General features: G+C 33.5%; 1 protein-coding gene across 5 annotated transcripts in view; it reads right to left on the bottom strand.

The window, feature by feature from the left end:
* CNTN1 (contactin 1) overlaps positions 1-18,879 on the bottom strand; it is a 358,325-nt gene that overhangs the window by 148,124 nt on the left and 191,322 nt on the right. For all 5 annotated transcript variants that reach the window (XM_036867150.1, XM_036867147.1, XM_036867145.1 and 2 more), the window contains 2 exons: positions 6,145-6,281; positions 4,690-4,722 (listed from right to left, as the gene is read on the bottom strand). In XM_036867150.1, the coding sequence (XP_036723045.1) occupies positions 4,690-4,722; positions 6,145-6,205 (94 nt within the window). In that variant the 5' untranslated portion in view covers positions 6,206-6,281. The remainder of the gene's footprint in view (positions 1-4,689; positions 4,723-6,144; positions 6,282-18,879) is intronic.

Here is an 18,879-nt window from a genome sequence, read left to right as displayed (position 1 = left end):
GGCTCAGTAGTTGTGGCACATGTTAGTTGCCCCATGGCATGTGGGATCCTCCAGGACCAGGGCTCGAACCCCTGTCCCTTGCATTGGCAGGTGAATTCTTAACCACTGTGCCACCAGCGATGTCCCCTATGAAAGACACTTTTAAGGGAATTTCAGGTCTTTAAGGTTAAGGGTTTTTCTTTAGGTCGACTCCAACTTGCATCGGAGAATTTTGCATGAAGCAGCAAATTGAAAAGACTGTCAACTAATTAGGTATCTACTTCATTTAATAATGGTGATTACACACTATTTCACAAAATTTGAACTCATCTCAATAGGTGCAGAGTTTCATTACCTAAAGATTCTTCAACAGTATTGTATTTCCAATGTAGAAATAGTTAATCCTGGCCTGCTAGCACCTGCTTCTAGAGTGCCCTCTGGTAGTGCCAGTATAGGGTTTGTAATAATCCTGAATTCTCAATTTAATTTATAATTTTATTAGCCTTCTTGAAATAACTACTTTTATCACTTTGAAATAAAGTGAGTTTTGTTCATTCCAAGTTGTCTTGATTATTTAAAGTACTGTACAGTGCTTTGAAATCCAACAAAGACAGCTGCACACAAACACACATCAATATGGAGGCAGAGATTAGTAGATTTGCCTATTTTCATAAAATGCATGGTTTTAATGTTTCTTTTGATAGTGTATCTTTTTTTCATTTTTACTTTATTTTATTTCTTAATTTTTTTTATTGTGGTAAGTCTCATAGTATAAAACATACTATTTTAACCATATTTAACTGTACAGTTCAGTGGCACTAAGTACATTCACACTGTTGTGCAACTCTCACAATCATCCATCTCCTGAATTTTTCACATTCCTAAGCTGAAACTTTGTCCCCATTAAACACTAACAATTCCCCATTCGCCTTCCCCACCCCCCCACCTCCCGGCCCCTGGAATCTACCAATGTACTTTCTGACTCTATGATTTTAAGGTATATTCCTTTGAGATAAAAATCGGTCATCTTTTAGTAAACTGAAAATATGTTTATAGTTTCTTCATCATGATCATAATGCTTAGTTTTTTTTTTTTCTGGAAAAGTTACCAGCAATGAATATTTCCATTGAAAATAATGGAATGCCACATGTTAATAATGATGGGACTATATCTATTGATAGGCAATCCCTCAAAGGATAGATGTAAAGATAAAACACTTTTGGGATGAGCTGGGTTGAAGCTTATAGGCCAAACTGGATATTATCAGTGCCCCATGCTATTTTTTCTCAATGACAAGTGCTTTTCCAAAATTATATGCAAATATTTCCTAGTACTCCCCTTCTATCTGCCCTTTATAGGAAGAGACAACAAAACATTTAAGGGATAAAAATATGAAGCTAATTTCTGATAAAATATTTAATTTATTTTTCACTTTGAGAAAATATTACATTTAAGATATTTCCCTTTGCCCACTTTCTAGATCAAAAAGAAGAATGTGACACACCACATCACATTAGTGTTTCTACTCAGTATATTTTATAAATGTACATTTCTAGCTTTTGTAAAATTTTCGAGCCTGATTAAAATAATGCATAATATTCCATTAGGTGGTTTACTAATTACTCTATACATTTTATTTTGAGAACATATTTGGGCTCTGGGAAGATAAATTACTCAACACAAGGTTTTGAATTGTTGTGGCATGCTCAGTGTGAACTTCTGAATGTGAACTTCATAACCCCCTTGAAGACTATCTGAGCTCATTGCTCTGTTAGCTCAGCTAGGGAGCCCAGATCAAGGAAAAAGAACTTTCAGGGGGAATACAACACAAGGTTCAGCAAAGGATCCATTAATATAAGCATTATAATCTCCATCAACAAAAATTAAGCCATCCCTTGCTTTTCTTCTAGGACCATGGAAATAATTAGATGACAAATTATCATGCTTTGGAAGTATTATGGGGTTAAAGGGTACAAGAAACACATGACATGGATAATATGTTAAAAAAAATAAAATTATTTTTAAAACACGTGCTCTTTTTTGTACTGAATATATTCTTCTAAAAAGGAGCACACAATTATATAGATGACTTCTCAAGCTAATTGCAGACAGCACTTCACTCTTTTTTTGATCCACTCTTAATGAAAATTTGTGTGTTTTCTACCATATAGTGGTAATATATTGCAGAAGTAAGTTCATTTCTTAAATGTCATCAAGAAGATTAACAGAAAAAAAAGAAATCATGTATGAATATTTGTTGTCAAATTCACAGATGTGAGCAACAGGCAAAAACTGCTGCTTTTTTCAGTAGCATTCTCAGTTCCATGGTTAATGTAATCAGTTAGTTGTATGATCTTAAATGGTATTACTTCACCTCTCACTATATAGAGATGGTCCACTGTAACCTTGCTATCCTATTTTATCTCTGGAAATTGAAAGTATAATAACTATCTGTGCTTGAGAGTTATTTTTTATTCATTTTATATTCATTATGAATCAAATCCTATTTCTCACTCTGTAATATGTCATCTCAATCTGTTAGTTTTCAAACATAATTTTATATAAGTATGCTGTAATAAGATTCTTAGGAAAAAATCTATTAGAAAAAAGCAATGAAAACAAAATTTTAATGCAGTCTAATCTTAGAATTTTTACAATATTTACAATGCTACAGTGGTTATGGGATAGGGAGTGTTGTAGGCTCTCTTGAAATACAAGAAACTCTCCAAATGAAACAATATTTAAATTGGCTCAAAGCATGCTTCTTGTCTTCATTGTCAATCGTTCCCCACTGATAAGAGAACAAGGACATTTAGGGCTTAGGCTTTGAATACTCTGGTGCCCTAATTCTTTAGTCTCATGGGTAACAGGTAACATTGCCGTAATTTATCATAACTAAAATATAAGGAGTTGGCCTTGAGAATGTGCAGAAATCCAATAATTAGAAGGAAGATTAGGATCTGGTTAGCAGAATGGTTAAGTTGACTAAATTTTCCTTAGCATGGCATTACCTGCCTAAGAAGAGCCTATCACATTTCTTGATGGCAACAATTTCCTTGACCTATGGTCCAACCCTGAAGCTCTAGACACTGTGTTTTGCATACCTATCTGGGCATCTGTCCACACTTACCTTATGTCTACCTATGTATGCTGCCACAAGCCAAGGAATGATGGGGGTACCAGAAGCTGAAAGAGGCAAGGAAGGAGCTTTCCCCTACAGGTTTTAGCAGAAGCATGACCCTGATATCTCTTTGGTTTGGGACTTTTAGAACTGTGAGACAATAAATTTCTGCTGTTCTAAGCCACCCAGTTGGTGGCACTTTATTATAGCTATAGCTGTCCTAGGAAACTAATACATGTATTACACTTAATAATAAACTGTCGAACTTCAATGAACTAGCCTTTCTCAAATTTATTTGACAATGAAGTCTTACTAACATCCTGCAAAACAACAGTTCTTTGAATTAGTGATCTAACACAGCCCATATTTGCCCACATCTGTACTTTATTTGTGACACTGCCTCTAAGAATTAGCTCCATTTCTAATAATTGAAATACTTCAAGTTTCCCTTACCCACTAGCTCCATCATTAAATACTCATTTATTCCTCAAAGTAATTGTTTTAAAATGCTTATTTCTCTTATAAATCTGTTAATCTACTTACTTTTATTATTCCCTATTATATGTAAGGTTCTTGAAGTCAAGAAACATATCTCACTGATCTTTATATAGCCTAAATGTAGTTATTCCTAACTCACAAGGAGGAAACAGAAATAGCTTTGATGTGCTTCATGCTAGGACTCTCCTTTTTCTTAATCCCCTACAGATGGAAATTCAGACCCTCTCTGGCATGAATATCTTGCTTTGGCATGGAAGTTGTTGCATTGGTTGCTCAGTTATTCTTCCTAATTATTCATTCTCCTACCACTATGCTGTGGCTTTTATCAGTTACCAGTTTTACTATGTTTACTGAGCACGTACTATGTAGGCCACTGTGCTGGAAGCTATTGTAACATTATTTTTTTAGTTCTCAAAAGAATCCTGTGATTTTTACATATGGGAAACTTGAGTCTCATAGAAGTTGAATAATTTGCACAAGATCACATAACTAGTGAATACCAGGTTGACTATATAAATCCAGGCTGGCCTTACTCTAGATTCTTTTTTTTGCAGTCTACTATATTGCCTATATTTCTGGCAAGAACTGTTCAGTGGTTGAAATAGAATCTAAACTAGCAGGATTGTTAATTATACTCAATAAAAAGTAAACAATAAATTTTGCAAGGTCTTTGGATTTCTAATTAAACTGAATCTTAAGGTTCCAAGTTCATTAACTTTAGCTAAAGTGATGTGTGCAGCAAAGCAGGAGGCTTTCAAAATAAGCTAGATTTTTACAATATTGAAAATATTGCTTCAAAATTTAGTAGCATAGGTTTGTTACAAAGCATGCAGGAAAAAATACAGGTTGCATTGAATATATTCCATCTGCTACAATCTTCTAGTTGGATATTTGTTTGTGGTGTATCCATTCATTCATTCCGGCAATCAAACAAGTTGCCTGAAGACCCTAGATAAATCATCTTACAAAATTTCCAAGTACTCTAACATTAATCACTTGATTTAAGTTTGGAGAATTAATAGCTTAAAGCAGGATGAAATATGATTTATTTGAGGAAAGCTATTTAAAAATTAACCCTTTCATCAACTTACCTCCATGACCATACCTTCTGTGCCATGTAAACTCTAAAAAGAAAAAAAAGAAAAAGAAAATGAAAAATAATTAATCCCCAAAGCAGCTCTTCAGGTTGTAGTTTCAAACATTACTCAGATAACTGAGATATTAGTTAATGAAATAAGATTACTGGCCTTTCATTTTAAGGCTGAAGTATCACCATATCTTTGCAAATATTTATTTCTCGTCTTTGCAATTTTATAGTTGTAGCACTAAAATTTATGGTCAACAGAATTAGTATGGATTTTCAGTACTAATAAGATTATTTTTGTTTTATTTTATTCATAAAGGTAATACAGCAATAATAACCTTACCACAAAATTTTTCTTTCTTACATTTATATAATATATAAGCATATAGTTATATATGTGTGTATATGTGTGTATAATTATGTGGTTATATCAATGTCATTAAAATTCTTAAGTACTGATAAAATTATTATATTTTTCTTGATTTTGAAGTCATCATAATAAAAATTACTCCCTAAATTAAAATAGCATTTTTATTTCCTTAATAATAAATAAGAAATACAATAAGATGCCTATCAAGTTCATCATTAAAGCAATCAAGGAGGACTGATAAATGAAAAGATGATATCCAGCTAAGTCTTGAACTTAATAGCAACTCAACAAGCACTGACCTAAGGTAATTGAGACAAAGGTATCAGAAAAACCTGATTATTAGAAAACATGCTGCTTCAGATAAAAGTACAACATACCTCTCCTTGTAGAAAATATTTCTGAATCTTTCACACTTGCCTTTGAAAGATAGAAATATAGTATTTGTTTGTCCTAAAACTACAGCATTCTTAAAACTGCTTTGTTATTCTTAAGTCCCTGAATACACTGTAGATTATTTCTGAATTGTTTTTCATAAGATTGACCAGCCAATAATAAAAATTAAATTATATTAACTTATAAATAAAAAAGAACAAAGGTAGCAAAAGCTTAAAATCCTTTATTTTCTAATAATTTTACTATATTTTACTTTTATGTATGCTAATGAGGTTAAGTCTATTATAACTATATAGTGAACATACTGTATAATGGTGAGCTGTTACATATCTTTTCTGCCGCCACATTAAATGATTTCAAGTTGAAATTGAGAATAGTAGGATGATTTACTCTCTAGGAATTGGCAAATGCTACACAACAGGGATTTTTCTTTTCCTCCCAGAGATCCAGATTTTAAACATTTACCAGCACATCACTATATAAGACTGATTGACTAAATCTTGTGAATAATTGAAACTAAAAAAAAAAAAAAAAAAAAAAAAAAAGAAAACAAGGGCCAACTTTAATATATATGAATTTACTTGTCTGACCCAGGTGTCAAAAGAAAATTCTAACTTTATACACCAGATTCGATGAAGTGAACAGCATATCATTTACATTGACATAATTTATGGAGGTTGTACAAAGGATATTTCTTACCTGATAGACAGGTTGTAAAAGATACAATCACAAGGTGATTGACCAGCAACCACATTTTCATCTTGTGTTCAGTAGAGGTTAGGTTCAATTTTCAAAAAAAAGCTTTAACTTTATGGCAATTGGAGAATATTAAACACCTGCATAAAAAAGAAGAGAAGAGAAGAGAAGAGAAGAGAAGGAAAAGGGAAGAAAAGGAAGGGAAAATGTTCATCATTTGGGGTCAACAACATTATCAATTCTATTTTATTTTATATTTCTTATTTGTAGAACGTTTTAGTTTATTTATTTACATTTGTAAACCCCATGTTGGAATGAAAAGAGTAGATTCTGCATCAGGGCTTCAGCTGCCTCCCAGTATTGCATTGGTAAGAAACATGAGCAAGTCACTCAATTGATATGTTTTAGTTTTTAACTTTTTAATAATTGAGCATAGTAATATCTTTTTTACAAATAGCACAGTTGTGAACATTTCAATGTCAATTATTTTAATTGAAGTTTAAATTTACTTGAAGGGCTGGTAGATTTAATAAAAGATATATTTGTATAAGGCCTTTGTAAATGCATAGACACTGTACAAGAGTTATATGTTAGCATTGCCTGGTGGTGGCTTATGCAAAACTTTTGCCAGAAATGCTAATTTTTAGACATTAAAATATATTGATTAATAATATATTCATTCTCTTTCCCCTTCTTCATTTCTTTCTTTTATTCATTTAACAGAAAGCAAATAATTACTCCTTATAAGGAAGAATCTAGGTTTTGTGTGGCCAAATCTTTAAAATTTGGAGAACCATCTTTAAAGATAAGAAGACAAAATTACTAATATAAACTAAGCTACGAAACTATGCAGCACTCTAAATAAAATATTTTGCTTTTATAAATTCTGCAAAAACTTATGACCACATGATTATACTGGTGAGGTATCAGGGCGCTGAAATAGCCCCATGTAAGTGAGGGGTCCCATGACTTAAGCTTCGTCATCTGCTTTGTAAATCCATCTGCAACCAAGCATACAGATAAAGGAATCTATAAGAAAGACATAGTCTGCTTACCCTTAAGAAGTTCACAGATCAATAGGAACACTTATGTGTACACAAGTCAGTGCAATGAAACTTTTTTGGATCTACATGCTATTAAACTTGAAAGCATGTTAATCATTTTAATTAAAAGCATTGCAAAATACATCACAGTGGGAATGGGCCTGGTGGTGACAGGCAGGGCATTATGGTGGAGGTATAACTAATTTTCTAATGTTCCAGGGCATTAGAAAGAGAATTCTTCAATTGGGACACAGTAGGCCCTTCAATTTGAAAGGATATTAAATCAAGTTTTCAAAGAATATATAAGAAATAGGATAGAAAAACCTCATGACATAAAATTGAATGTAAAATATTAAGATAGAGCATAAAAGCAATTCTGAAAAGAAAATATGTAATGTTATGATGATCAATATATAAATATATTTAAATATTATCCAAAACAGCAAAAATAAAACTGTACTGATTTGTTGCATCATAATGACACGTAAAGGTACTACTTATTTTTTTTTAATATGATGGATTTAAAGACTATATTTACCCCCCTAATTTGCCAGAATCTTAACATTTGCAGAGACTGGTAAAAATATTTAGTTGGTACTACATGGACCAGGAAAAACATATTTGTCCCTTTTGGTGTATAGGTTATTTTAAAGTGAAAAATCATTTATTTCTAGAAAAATTTGTGTTGAATTCTTAGAGAAAACATAGCAGAAATGGGTCAACTTAACAACAGGAGATATTTAAAATATCTTTGCAAGAGGAAAAATATTCAACAGATAATTTTTACATGCCAGGATTGATTTATGACCAATTTATTTATCTTGGACATATGTAAGAAGGTGAGAACTACACATCTGTATAAACTGTATTAAGTCTACACTTCTAAATTTAAATTTTATTTTATTTCTTTTACTAAGCAGAACCTATCAGAGAGAAAAAGAAACAGGTAAATAAAGGTGAAGAATGAAAAAAAATTCCTTCAGGAGGCAGGGAAATCAATGAAATGATCTATGGAAGGATATTAGCTTTTTATTTTGTTATCATTAATATTTAAATATAACCTAAATTAAAATTATTGAAACCTGTGCACATTGTTTATGTCTCCTAAAGTTTGTCTCGAAAAATGTACATTTCAGCATTTTCTTGACCTATTGGTTTCTAATTCCTTTCATTGAGTTATGCACACTAATTAGGACAAGTTCCTTTAATGAGGAGGAAGGTAGAAAGGCAAACATAAATTGTGCCAAAACTGCTGTGTCAATCAAACAGTTCTTTTTGTAAAGATTAATTTAGATAATATATTTGCAAACATTTTGCAAATTACAAAGCATGTTCGGTTTCATGTGGCAGTAATTATTGGATTTTAAATAGTTCAAATTTATCAATTAATAAACTGCTATAAATTGATAATTCTAAAGTAATTCTAAACAGTAACTCTACATACTAATAATATTCAACGAAAGAGCAAGGAATGCTGCTGCCGTTTTTGTATTGTGTTTAGAGGAAGCAGTACTGACCAGAAAGAAAAAGAATCAGGTAAAAATGAAGGACAATTACAGTGAGAGTATCCTTCAGATTATTAGATTTGACGAATTGTGTGAGTGAGATTTTGGTCTGTTTACCTCATTGAGTCTACAGGGAATCTGGGAAAGAAAGAGGGCAGGTCTAAAGGAAGGTTGGCTGTGTCTACACAGAGCAAGTGATTTCAGGAAATTGTAAATAAGGTACAGAAGGAGTTTCTAGGTCAAGGATATTATTTTACATTTCCTTCTTAGACAACACCCACAGTATATGGGAAAGTGAGGTAAGGCATAGTAAAAAGAGATCAGGGGAAGTCAGCCAGATCTTGTCTGAAGTTTGGCTCAACCATTATTTAGCTTGTAACTTTGGGCAAATCACTCAAGCTCTGACTCTAATTTTCCTCATGCACAAAGTATGAAAAAATGTCTATTTCATAGGACTATTACAAGCATTGCATAAGATTGTGCAATGTGAAATGTTTACTGTGAAAATATTCGATAAATATTAACTATTGTTCTACAAGATCTTAGGCCCATCAGGCTACAGGAGAAAACAGCATGTCATTGTTTATTGTTATGCCTCTAATGCCTGGCACATAGAAGCCATTTGATATATATTTATTGAATAAATGAAGAAATGACTGGACCATTCCATAACTGTATTCCAAAACACTTGCCACAAACAAAATTAAACTTTAGTTCCTTAGAATAAGGATAGGATGCTGACAATAGGTAATAAGGAGTATCTCTTACTGGGGCTCTGGTCTTTGATAGGGATTATTGCTGCATATAAATACACTCTAGAAGAGGAATATTCTAAGTAGAAATATTTTAAAGCATTTTTAATATGCACTTTATTGAGTGTTGTTGGAAGTCTCTGTCTTCTGATTTGAATATGCTCACTCTAGTCAGAAGGAAACGTTTTTCATTATTTTGAGCCACACTATCTTTTCCTTCACTCCAAAATATTGCATATTTCAATAGGATAGTGAGTCCTCATTCTGACAGCACGTATTTTATTTTATTTAATGGGTTTCTTGCTGTTTCAGTATAAAAGCATCTCTCGCATGTTGTGCACCCATTTGTTTTCTGCTGCTAATTTGTTTTCTTGTGTCACCAGTTATCCCATCACTGTGACTCCTGATCCTATCCTCTCAGCAGTGCAGTAGAGGAGAGAGGCTGCAAGGCTGTGCCCATGCTTGCTAGTGTGGAAGAAATGGCTCTTCTTAATTGTCCCTTTAGGACCTGCCACTCAGTAATCCACAGACAGATCCCAGCCCCCATGGGCCTGAAAGTGTTGCAGCAAGTGAAGTGGCATAGGAAGAAAACAAGTCGGACAAAGATGTGCCAGTTAAAGGAGTAAACATTTTCCTTCTCAATAACCAGAAGAACAGAATGACCAGCTCCTGGAACCCGGGGATGCTTTCCTGTCCCCAGGCCATGCTGTGCTGGTTAGTTTCTCTTACTCTCAGCCTAGGCCTTACACCAGGCAGTGCAGATGCTTCCCCCCAAAACCCATCACATCTCTATAGGTGTCCAGTGACTGGTGTTTGTCTAACATGTATTGCAACTATAGTAATTTCCAAAGAACTTAACTTCTTTTCTCCAACATCGTTTACTAAATCTCTTACTCATGTATTTAAACAACTACAACAACAAAAATATAATAAGGCAACACAGGGTGACAATCTTTATTCCCTTCCTGCATTCTCCCTTCTGTCTTTCCATGCTTTTCTTTCTCCAACTTTTCTCTCTTTACTTTAGATGATGTTATGGTTCTCCTTTGAGAAATTTGGTCCATATCTATGTATACATTTTTCTCCTGGACAGACATCATCTAGTTCTTGCCCTGTTTTGTTCTGTCATGAGATAGCCATATAATTATTCAAAAAAGCTTCAACAGTACATTAGCAAACATTTAGCCACTAACAATTATTCACAAAGTATTTAGTGCTGCTGTATAATCAAAGTTTGTTCCATCAATATCAATAAATCTAATATTTCATTGAACCGATGTCTATACAAACATTTACATTGAGAGAGAACAAAATTTTAGAAATATTGAGAAAATACTAATATGTATTAGCAAATTGTCACGTCTCTTTCAGAAAGAAAAATGATTTGGGGGGATATCAGGAATCTATTCTGATTTATCCTCAACACAGCTCATGAAAGGCCATGTCAAAAAATATTTAACCTAAAATTTTATTTATGATACTCATCACTCTGCTCTGGTTCTAAAGAACATTTGCTATAGAGTTCAGTTTCCAGAAAATAGAGGAAGTTTGCTGGTGTTGAGCACAGATGATCCTAGGTGAAAAGACATCAATAGCTCTTACTCTACAAAACCAGGGGACATTTTATCCTCGACTCAATCTGAAATTCTGCCTTTGTGGCACACATCACTTCATTTTCCTGAGGTGTCAGTCACCCAGTCTGTAGAATGGAAATCCAAGTCCATTCTTCAGAAGATTTTTGTGAGGAGTAAATTATGTATGCGTATGGATACATGTGTGTAAGTAAAAGCCCTTTGACATCTGTACATAACAGAAGTCAAAACATTAAAGTGAAATTAACTAAAATTTTCCAGAAATAAAATTAGTTTTTTTTTTATTTTTTGGCTGCGCCACGCAGCATACAAAATATCTTAGTTCCCTGACCAGGGATTGAACCCATGCCCCCTGCAGTAGAAGCACGGAGTCTTAACCACTGGACCACCAGGGAAATCCCAAAATCAGTTTTGAATTTAAAAAATGGGAATCTTTTAAAAAAGGAATATTATATATTTAAAAATTCTTATCCTTTAGAAAGGAGGTACTGTATATACTACACATTAAGCATTTGTATATCAATATTTTACAGCTCCAGTTAATTTTCAGATTATTAAAAACAATTTAAACATAGCTATATAATTGCATACTTTAGATGGTCTTCTCCAGCCTCATATTGACTTCTTTAAACTCTATTATCAAATTATTATTGTCTCAGTCTAATAGTTTTTAACAGTGTTTTAGCAGCTTACAGATGTAAAAAAATTTGAAGAACATGCTGTTCTAAGCCAAGGAATAACAGTACACAGCCAAGAAAAACACCACATTTTCTGAAAATGATTATAAACATTATCCTTCTTTTCCAGAATAGAGTCATACACTGCTCATCTAACAGGTAGAATGTGATGGTTTTCAGATTGCAACTGCCTTAGCTGCTGAAGCAGCCTGCCACTTGATTATGTGTGAAGTATATGTAAAAAGAAAAGCAATATAATAAATACATTTGAAAACATTTCAATAAATATAAAATTATCAGACTGTGAAATTAATGACTTGGAGGCTGCTGAGGGAAAAATATCTGAAGGCTTTCTGAAGATATGGGTATTTATTGCGTGCTGACAGCACACCTTGCATTTTACAGAAAACTGAATGCTCATGTGTTTAGATAATTGGATTTATGATTAAATTAATTACTTGCTTATTTCTAAAATGATGTAATGCCTGCAGAAGGACTAAAAAATAATGGAACCCTGTTTGTGATATTTATAGCACATATTTCTTGCCAGCCCATGATGTCATGCAAGATTATAACTGATGTAGTCATGCTTTTTGTTGGGATAGTTTCAGGAAACCATCATTTTTATATGATAAATAAACAGAGAGTCCTACAGATATTTTGTCCCACATTTCAGGAGTATGTGTATGTGTGGTTAGATATCTCTTGAAATTCAAGAAAATGCAGAAAGTTCCTGCTGATTCTAAACTATCTCCCCAATGGAACTGACATGGTACCAATACTACATAATTATTTTGCTTGAAATTACAAAATTGAGATGTTAATGGAAAATAGAAATAGTAATAATAAGCAAATAACGCAATATGATTTCTTCATTATTTGCAGTTCCAAAAATCATTGATTCAGTCAATGAATAAGGGAGGGGCTGCTTTGTCAAGCAAGATTTAAAACTCAAACATATACATGTGGGATTCCACTCAACCTCTTTCTCATCAGTGTACTAATAAGAATCAGTTTATGAGGGAGATCAAGATGACAGGGCAGGAGTATGCTGGGCTGACCTTCCACCATGAACACTTCAAAATACATCTACACATGGAGCAACTCTTGCTGAAAACAACCTGGAGACTGGCAAGAAAGGCTCTTCTACAACCAAAACTTTAAAGAAAGATCCACATGCAATCAGGTAGGAAGGGAAAAGAAGTGATTGGGTCAGGGTCCAAGCCCCTAGCAGGGGACACAGAAGAGGGATGAGGATATCACAGGCTTGAGGATCCTCCCTGGGGATCAAGTCACATATGAGGCACCCCAGCCCTGGAGTCAGACCCTGGTAAGATGAGTCCCCTTAGCTGGTTTGAAAACCTGTGAGACTTAGCAGAGGGCTATGAGAAACCAAGACTTTTCTTGTGAAGAGTGCATGCAGATGTTTGCTTACTCCCAGGAGTGGTGCAGAGGCTGTAGATTGAAAATTGCCTGGGATTCTGACCAGTTTCCTGTGATCATCCCAGCACGCACCTCAGCCCATACCAGGCACTGGATCCAGCCTCTCTTGCACTGGTGCTGCTCTCCATTAGGGTGAAAGCTGCCATTGTCAAGGAGACTTTACACAATTAGAACAAAACCAGCTCAGATACAAATTTTAGGGCTTCTGCTCCAGCACCTTGGGCACCATCCCTGCCCTTGATAGGGGGCTGATTGCCACTGAGCACAGGAGAAGCCCTGGCTTAAACTTGGCTCTAGTCCTAGACATTCCATCTTCAGTCCTACCTCCCTCCAAGGTGGTAGTTGCCAGCACACTCCAAGGGAAGACATGACCCATGCTCACTTCAGATCTAGCTCTCCCACCAAAGTCACTGGATACATGCAGACTGCATAGGAATGCTCCCACACTAGGATAACCCTTCAAGACTGGGGAAGGTAACTGTTATACCTAATATCGTAGTGACAGAGAAAGTTAAACAAAATGAGAAGACTGTTTCAAATGAAAGAACAAAAAAAGAAAAAAAACCTTAATGAAATAGAAATAAATAATTTACCAGATACAGAGTTCAAACAAGTAGTAATAAGAATGCTAACTGAACTTGGGGAAAGAATAGATGAACACAGTGAGAATTTTAATAAGAACTAGAAAATATAAAAACCAAATAGATCAGAAAAATATAACAGAACTGAAAAATACACTAGAAGGAACTAACAGCAGAATAAGTGATACAGAAGAATGCATAAGTGATCTGAAAAATAGGATATGGAAATCACCTAATCAGAAGAGCAAAAGAAAAACAAACTTTAAAAAAATGAGGACAGCTTAAAGGACCTTGGGGACAACATCAAGTGCACTAACATGTGTTATAGGGATCCCAGGAGGAGAAGAGAGAAAGGGGTAGAAAATGTATTGGATAAAATTATGACTGAAAATTTCCTGAAGCTGAAGAAAGAAACAGATTTCTAGGTGCAGGAATCACAGAGAGTCCCAAACAAGATGAACCCAAAACGACTCATAGTTAAAATGGCAAAAATTAAAGATAAAGAGAGAATTTTAAAGGCAGCAAGAGAAAAACAAATAGTCACTTACAAGTGAATTCCCATAAAGCTTCAGCTGATTTTTTCTGCAGAAATTTTGCAAGCCAGAAGGGAGTGTCATGATATATTTAAAGTGCTGAAATGAAAAACCTAAAACCTAGGATTCTCTAACCCGTAAGGTTATCATTCAGAATTAAAGGTGAGAAAGATAACTTCTCAGACAAGCAAAAACTAAAAGAGTTCATCAACACTAAACTGATCTTACAAGAAGTGATAAAAGGTCACCTTTAGTTGGAAAAGAAAAGGCTACAAAAAGAAGAATTTAGAGGAAAGGGAAAATACCACTAGTAAAGGCAAATATATAATAAAGGTTGTGGATCAACAATTTAAATAAATTAGTATGAAGATTAAAAGACAATAAATGTAAAATCAATATAACCACAATAAACACTTAAGGGATAGACATGATAATGTAAAATATAACATTGAAAACATAAAGCATGGGGGAGGAGAGTAAAAACTGTACCTCTTTCAGAATGTGTTTGAACTTAAATGACTACCAGTTTAAAACAAGTAGATATAGTTACAGGTCAACATATGTGAACTCCATGCTAACCGCAAATCAAAAACATACAATAGATAAACAAAAAACAGAGAGAAAGGAACCAAAGTATAACACTAAAGATAGTCATCAAACCACAGAGGAAGAAACTAAAAAAAGAACAGAGAATAACTACAAGGACAAACTGAAACCAAATAAGCAAAGGCAATAAGTACACACTCAGCGATAATCACACTGAATGTCAACAAACTAAACGCTCCACTCAAAAGGCATAGGGTGGCTGATTGGATAAAAAAACAAAACAATGTCCTGCCTGCTGCCTGCTGTACACTGTCGGGTGTTGCTCCAGAACCCTTTGTTTTAGACTTGTAAGATCCCTCTCTCCAAAAAATCATTGATGTCTCTGTCAAAACAAAAAACAACAAAAAAAATGCTGCCTACAAAAGATTTACTTCAGCGCTAAAGACACACACGGACTGAAAGTAAGGGGATGGAAAAAGATATTCTATGAAAATGGAAATGAAAAAAAGTTGGGTTAGCAGTACTCATATCAAACAAAGTAGACTTTAAACCAAAGTTACAAAACACAAAAGGCAAAGAAGGGCATTATGTAATGATAAAGGGATCATACAAAAACAGGGTATAACATTTGTTAACATGTATGTACCTAATACAGGAGCACTTAAATATATGAATCAAATATTAATAGATAAAGGGAGAAATTGACAATAATACAAAAATAATAGGGTACTCTAATACCTCACTTACATCAAAGGACATATTATCCAGACAGAAAAACAATAAGGAAACAGTTGTTTTAAAAGACACATCAGACCAGTTGGAATTAATAGATATCTATAGGACATTCCATCCAAAACCAGCAGAATACACATTCTTTTCAACTGCAGATGAAACGCTCTCCAGGATAGATCACATTCTAGACCACAACACAAGTCTCAAGAAATTTAGGAGGATAGGAATTATATCAAGCATCTTTTCCAACCACAATGGTATGAAACTAGAAATCAATTACAGGAGGAAAAATGTGAAAAACACAAACGTGTGAAGCCTAAACAACATGTTACTAAAAATCCAATGGTTCAATGAAGAAATCAAAGAAGAAATCAGAAAATACCTTGAGTCAAATAAAAACGAAAACACAACTTTCCAAAATGTATGGGATGCAGCAAAAGCAGTTCTAAGAGGGAAGTTTGTAGCAACACAGGCCTACCTCAAGAAACAAGAAAAATCTACAATAAACAACCTAACCTATCATCTAAAGGAATTAGAAAAAGAACAAGCAGAGCCCAAAGTTGGTAGAAGGAAGGATATAATAAACATCAGAAAGGAGATAAATAAAATTTAGACCAAAAAAAAAAATAGAAACGATCAAAGAAACTAAGAGCTAGTTTTTGAAAAGAAAATAAAGTTGATAAACCTTTAGCCAGGCTTATTATGAAAAAAAAGAAAGGACACAAATAAGCAGAATAAGAAATGAAAGATGAAATATTACAACTGTTATCACAGAGATACCAAAAATAATAAGGAATACTGTGGCAAAAAATGGACATCCTAGAAAAAAGGATAAATTCCTAGAAACATACAATCTTCCAAGACCGAATTAGGAAGAAATAGATAATCTGAACAGATCAATCACAATAGTGAAATTGAATCAGTATACAAAAATCTCCCAGCAAGCAAAAGTCCAGGACTAAATGGCTTCATAGAGGAATTCTACAAAATGTACAATGAAGACTTAATACCTATCCTTCTCAAACTATTCCAAATAATTGAAGAGTAGGGAACACCCCAAATTCACTCTATGAAGCTACAATTATTTTGATACCAAAACCAGACACAGGCACTACAGAAAAAAAAGAAAATTATAGGCCAATATCTCTGATGAATATAGATGCAAAAATCCTCAACAAAATATTAGCAAATCAAATTCAACAACATATAAAAAGGATCATACATCATGATCAAGTGGAATTAATTCCAGGGATGTAGGGATGGTTCAATATCTACAAAACAATCAATATGACATACCATATTAACAAAACAATGGATAAAAATCACATGATCCTCTTGATAACTCTGAAAAAGCATTTGACAAAATTCAACATCCATTTGTGATAAAAGCTTTCATCAAAGTTGGTGTAGAGGGAACATATTTCAACATAATAAAGGCCATTTATGACAAAGCCACAGCTAACATCATACTCAATGGTGGAAAACTAAAGGTTTTCCTCTAAAATCAGGAAGAAGACAGGGATTTTCACTTTCACCATTTCTATTTAACATAGTTTTGGAAGTCCTATCCAGAGCAATCAGACAAGAAAAATAAAAGGCATCCAAATTGGAAAGGAAGAGTAATACCGTCACTATTAGCAGATGACCTGTTACCCTATATATAAAACCCTAAAATCTCCACCAAAAAACTATTAGAACTAATAAATGAATTCAGTAAAATTGAAGGATACAAAATTAACATGCAAAAATCTGTTGCTTTTCTGTACACCAATAATGAACTTTCAGAAAGAGAAAGCAGGAAGACAGTCTTGTTTAAAATCACATCAAAAAGAATAAAATACCTTGGAATATACTTAACCAAGGAGGTGAAAGACCTATACTCTGAAAACTATAAAACATTGTTGAAGGAAATTGAAGATGATACAAAGAAATGGAAATATATCCCATGTTTATGGATTGGAAGAATTAACATTGTTAAAATGTCCACACTACCCAAAGCAATCAACAGGTTTAATGCAATCCTATCAAAATACCCAGGACATTTTTCACAGATGTAGAAAAAATAATCCTAAAATTGATATGGAATCACAAAAGACTGTGAAAGCAATCTTGATTAATAAAAACAGAACAAAGCTGGAGGTTTCACATTCCCTGTATTCAGACTATATGGCAATGCTGCAATAATCAAAACTGTGTGGTACTGGAACAAAAACAGGCACATAGATTAATGGAACAGAATATAGAGTCCAGAAATAAGGCCACACATTTATGTTCAATTAATCTACTACAAAGGAGGCAAGAATAAACAATGAAGAAAAGACAGTCTTTTCAACAAGTGGTGCTGGGAAAATGGAACAGTCACATTTAAAACAATGAAATTAGAACATTCCCTCACACTATATGCAGAAATAAACTCGAAATGGTTTAAAGACCTAAAGTAGGACCTGAAACCATAAAATTCCTAGAAGATCAGAGGTGAAATACTCTTTAACATAAATTGTAGCAGTGTTTTCTTGGATAAGTCTCTCAAGGCAAAAGAAATAAAAGCAAAAATAAACAAATTGGGCCTAATTAAACTTAAAAGCTTTTTCACTGCAGAGGAAAACTTCAACAAAAGAAAAGATTTCCTACAAAATGGGAGAAAATATTTGCAAATGATATGATATTATATACATATAATATACATGTATAATATAATATAATTATATATAATATAATATATATATTATATAATACATATTACTCAGCCATTAAAAAAATGAAATTTTGCCATTTGGAAAAACACTGATGGACCTGGAGGGTATTATGCTTAGTGAAATAAGTCAGAGAAAAATAAATACTCTATGTTATCATTTACGTGTAGAATCTAAAAGATAAACAAGTGAATATAACCATACAGAAACAGACCCACAAATATAGAGGACAAACTGATGGTTACCATTGAGAAGACAGATGGGGTAGGGGATAAGAGGTACACACTGTTATGTATAAAATAAGATACAAGAGTATTGTACAGCACAGGGAATATAGCCAATATTTTATAATAACTTTAAATGGAATGTAATCTATAAAAATATTGAATCATTATGTTGTACACCTGAAACTAATATAATATTTTAAATCAATGATACTAAATAAAAAAAGAATCAGTTTATTATTCAACTCCATAATTTATTCTACTTTGAATCCTCAGAATCTAGTGCTAGTTGTGGCAAAGAATTGCTGCACAAAATATCAGATGAATATTAAATGAAAAGTAAAACATAGCTGGTGAGTTTTAGTAAGACTTAGGGAAGGACAGTGGGGAGTGGAACTAATAATCCCTCTCTTGTCA

The sequence above is a fragment of the Balaenoptera musculus genome, chromosome 10 (genome assembly GCF_009873245.2).
Source record: "Balaenoptera musculus isolate JJ_BM4_2016_0621 chromosome 10, mBalMus1.pri.v3, whole genome shotgun sequence".
Classification (NCBI taxonomy): Eukaryota; Metazoa; Chordata; class Mammalia; order Artiodactyla; family Balaenopteridae; genus Balaenoptera; species Balaenoptera musculus.
The sequence above is the reverse complement of the archived record's forward strand: the minus strand, read 5'-3'. Positions and strand labels throughout refer to the sequence as shown.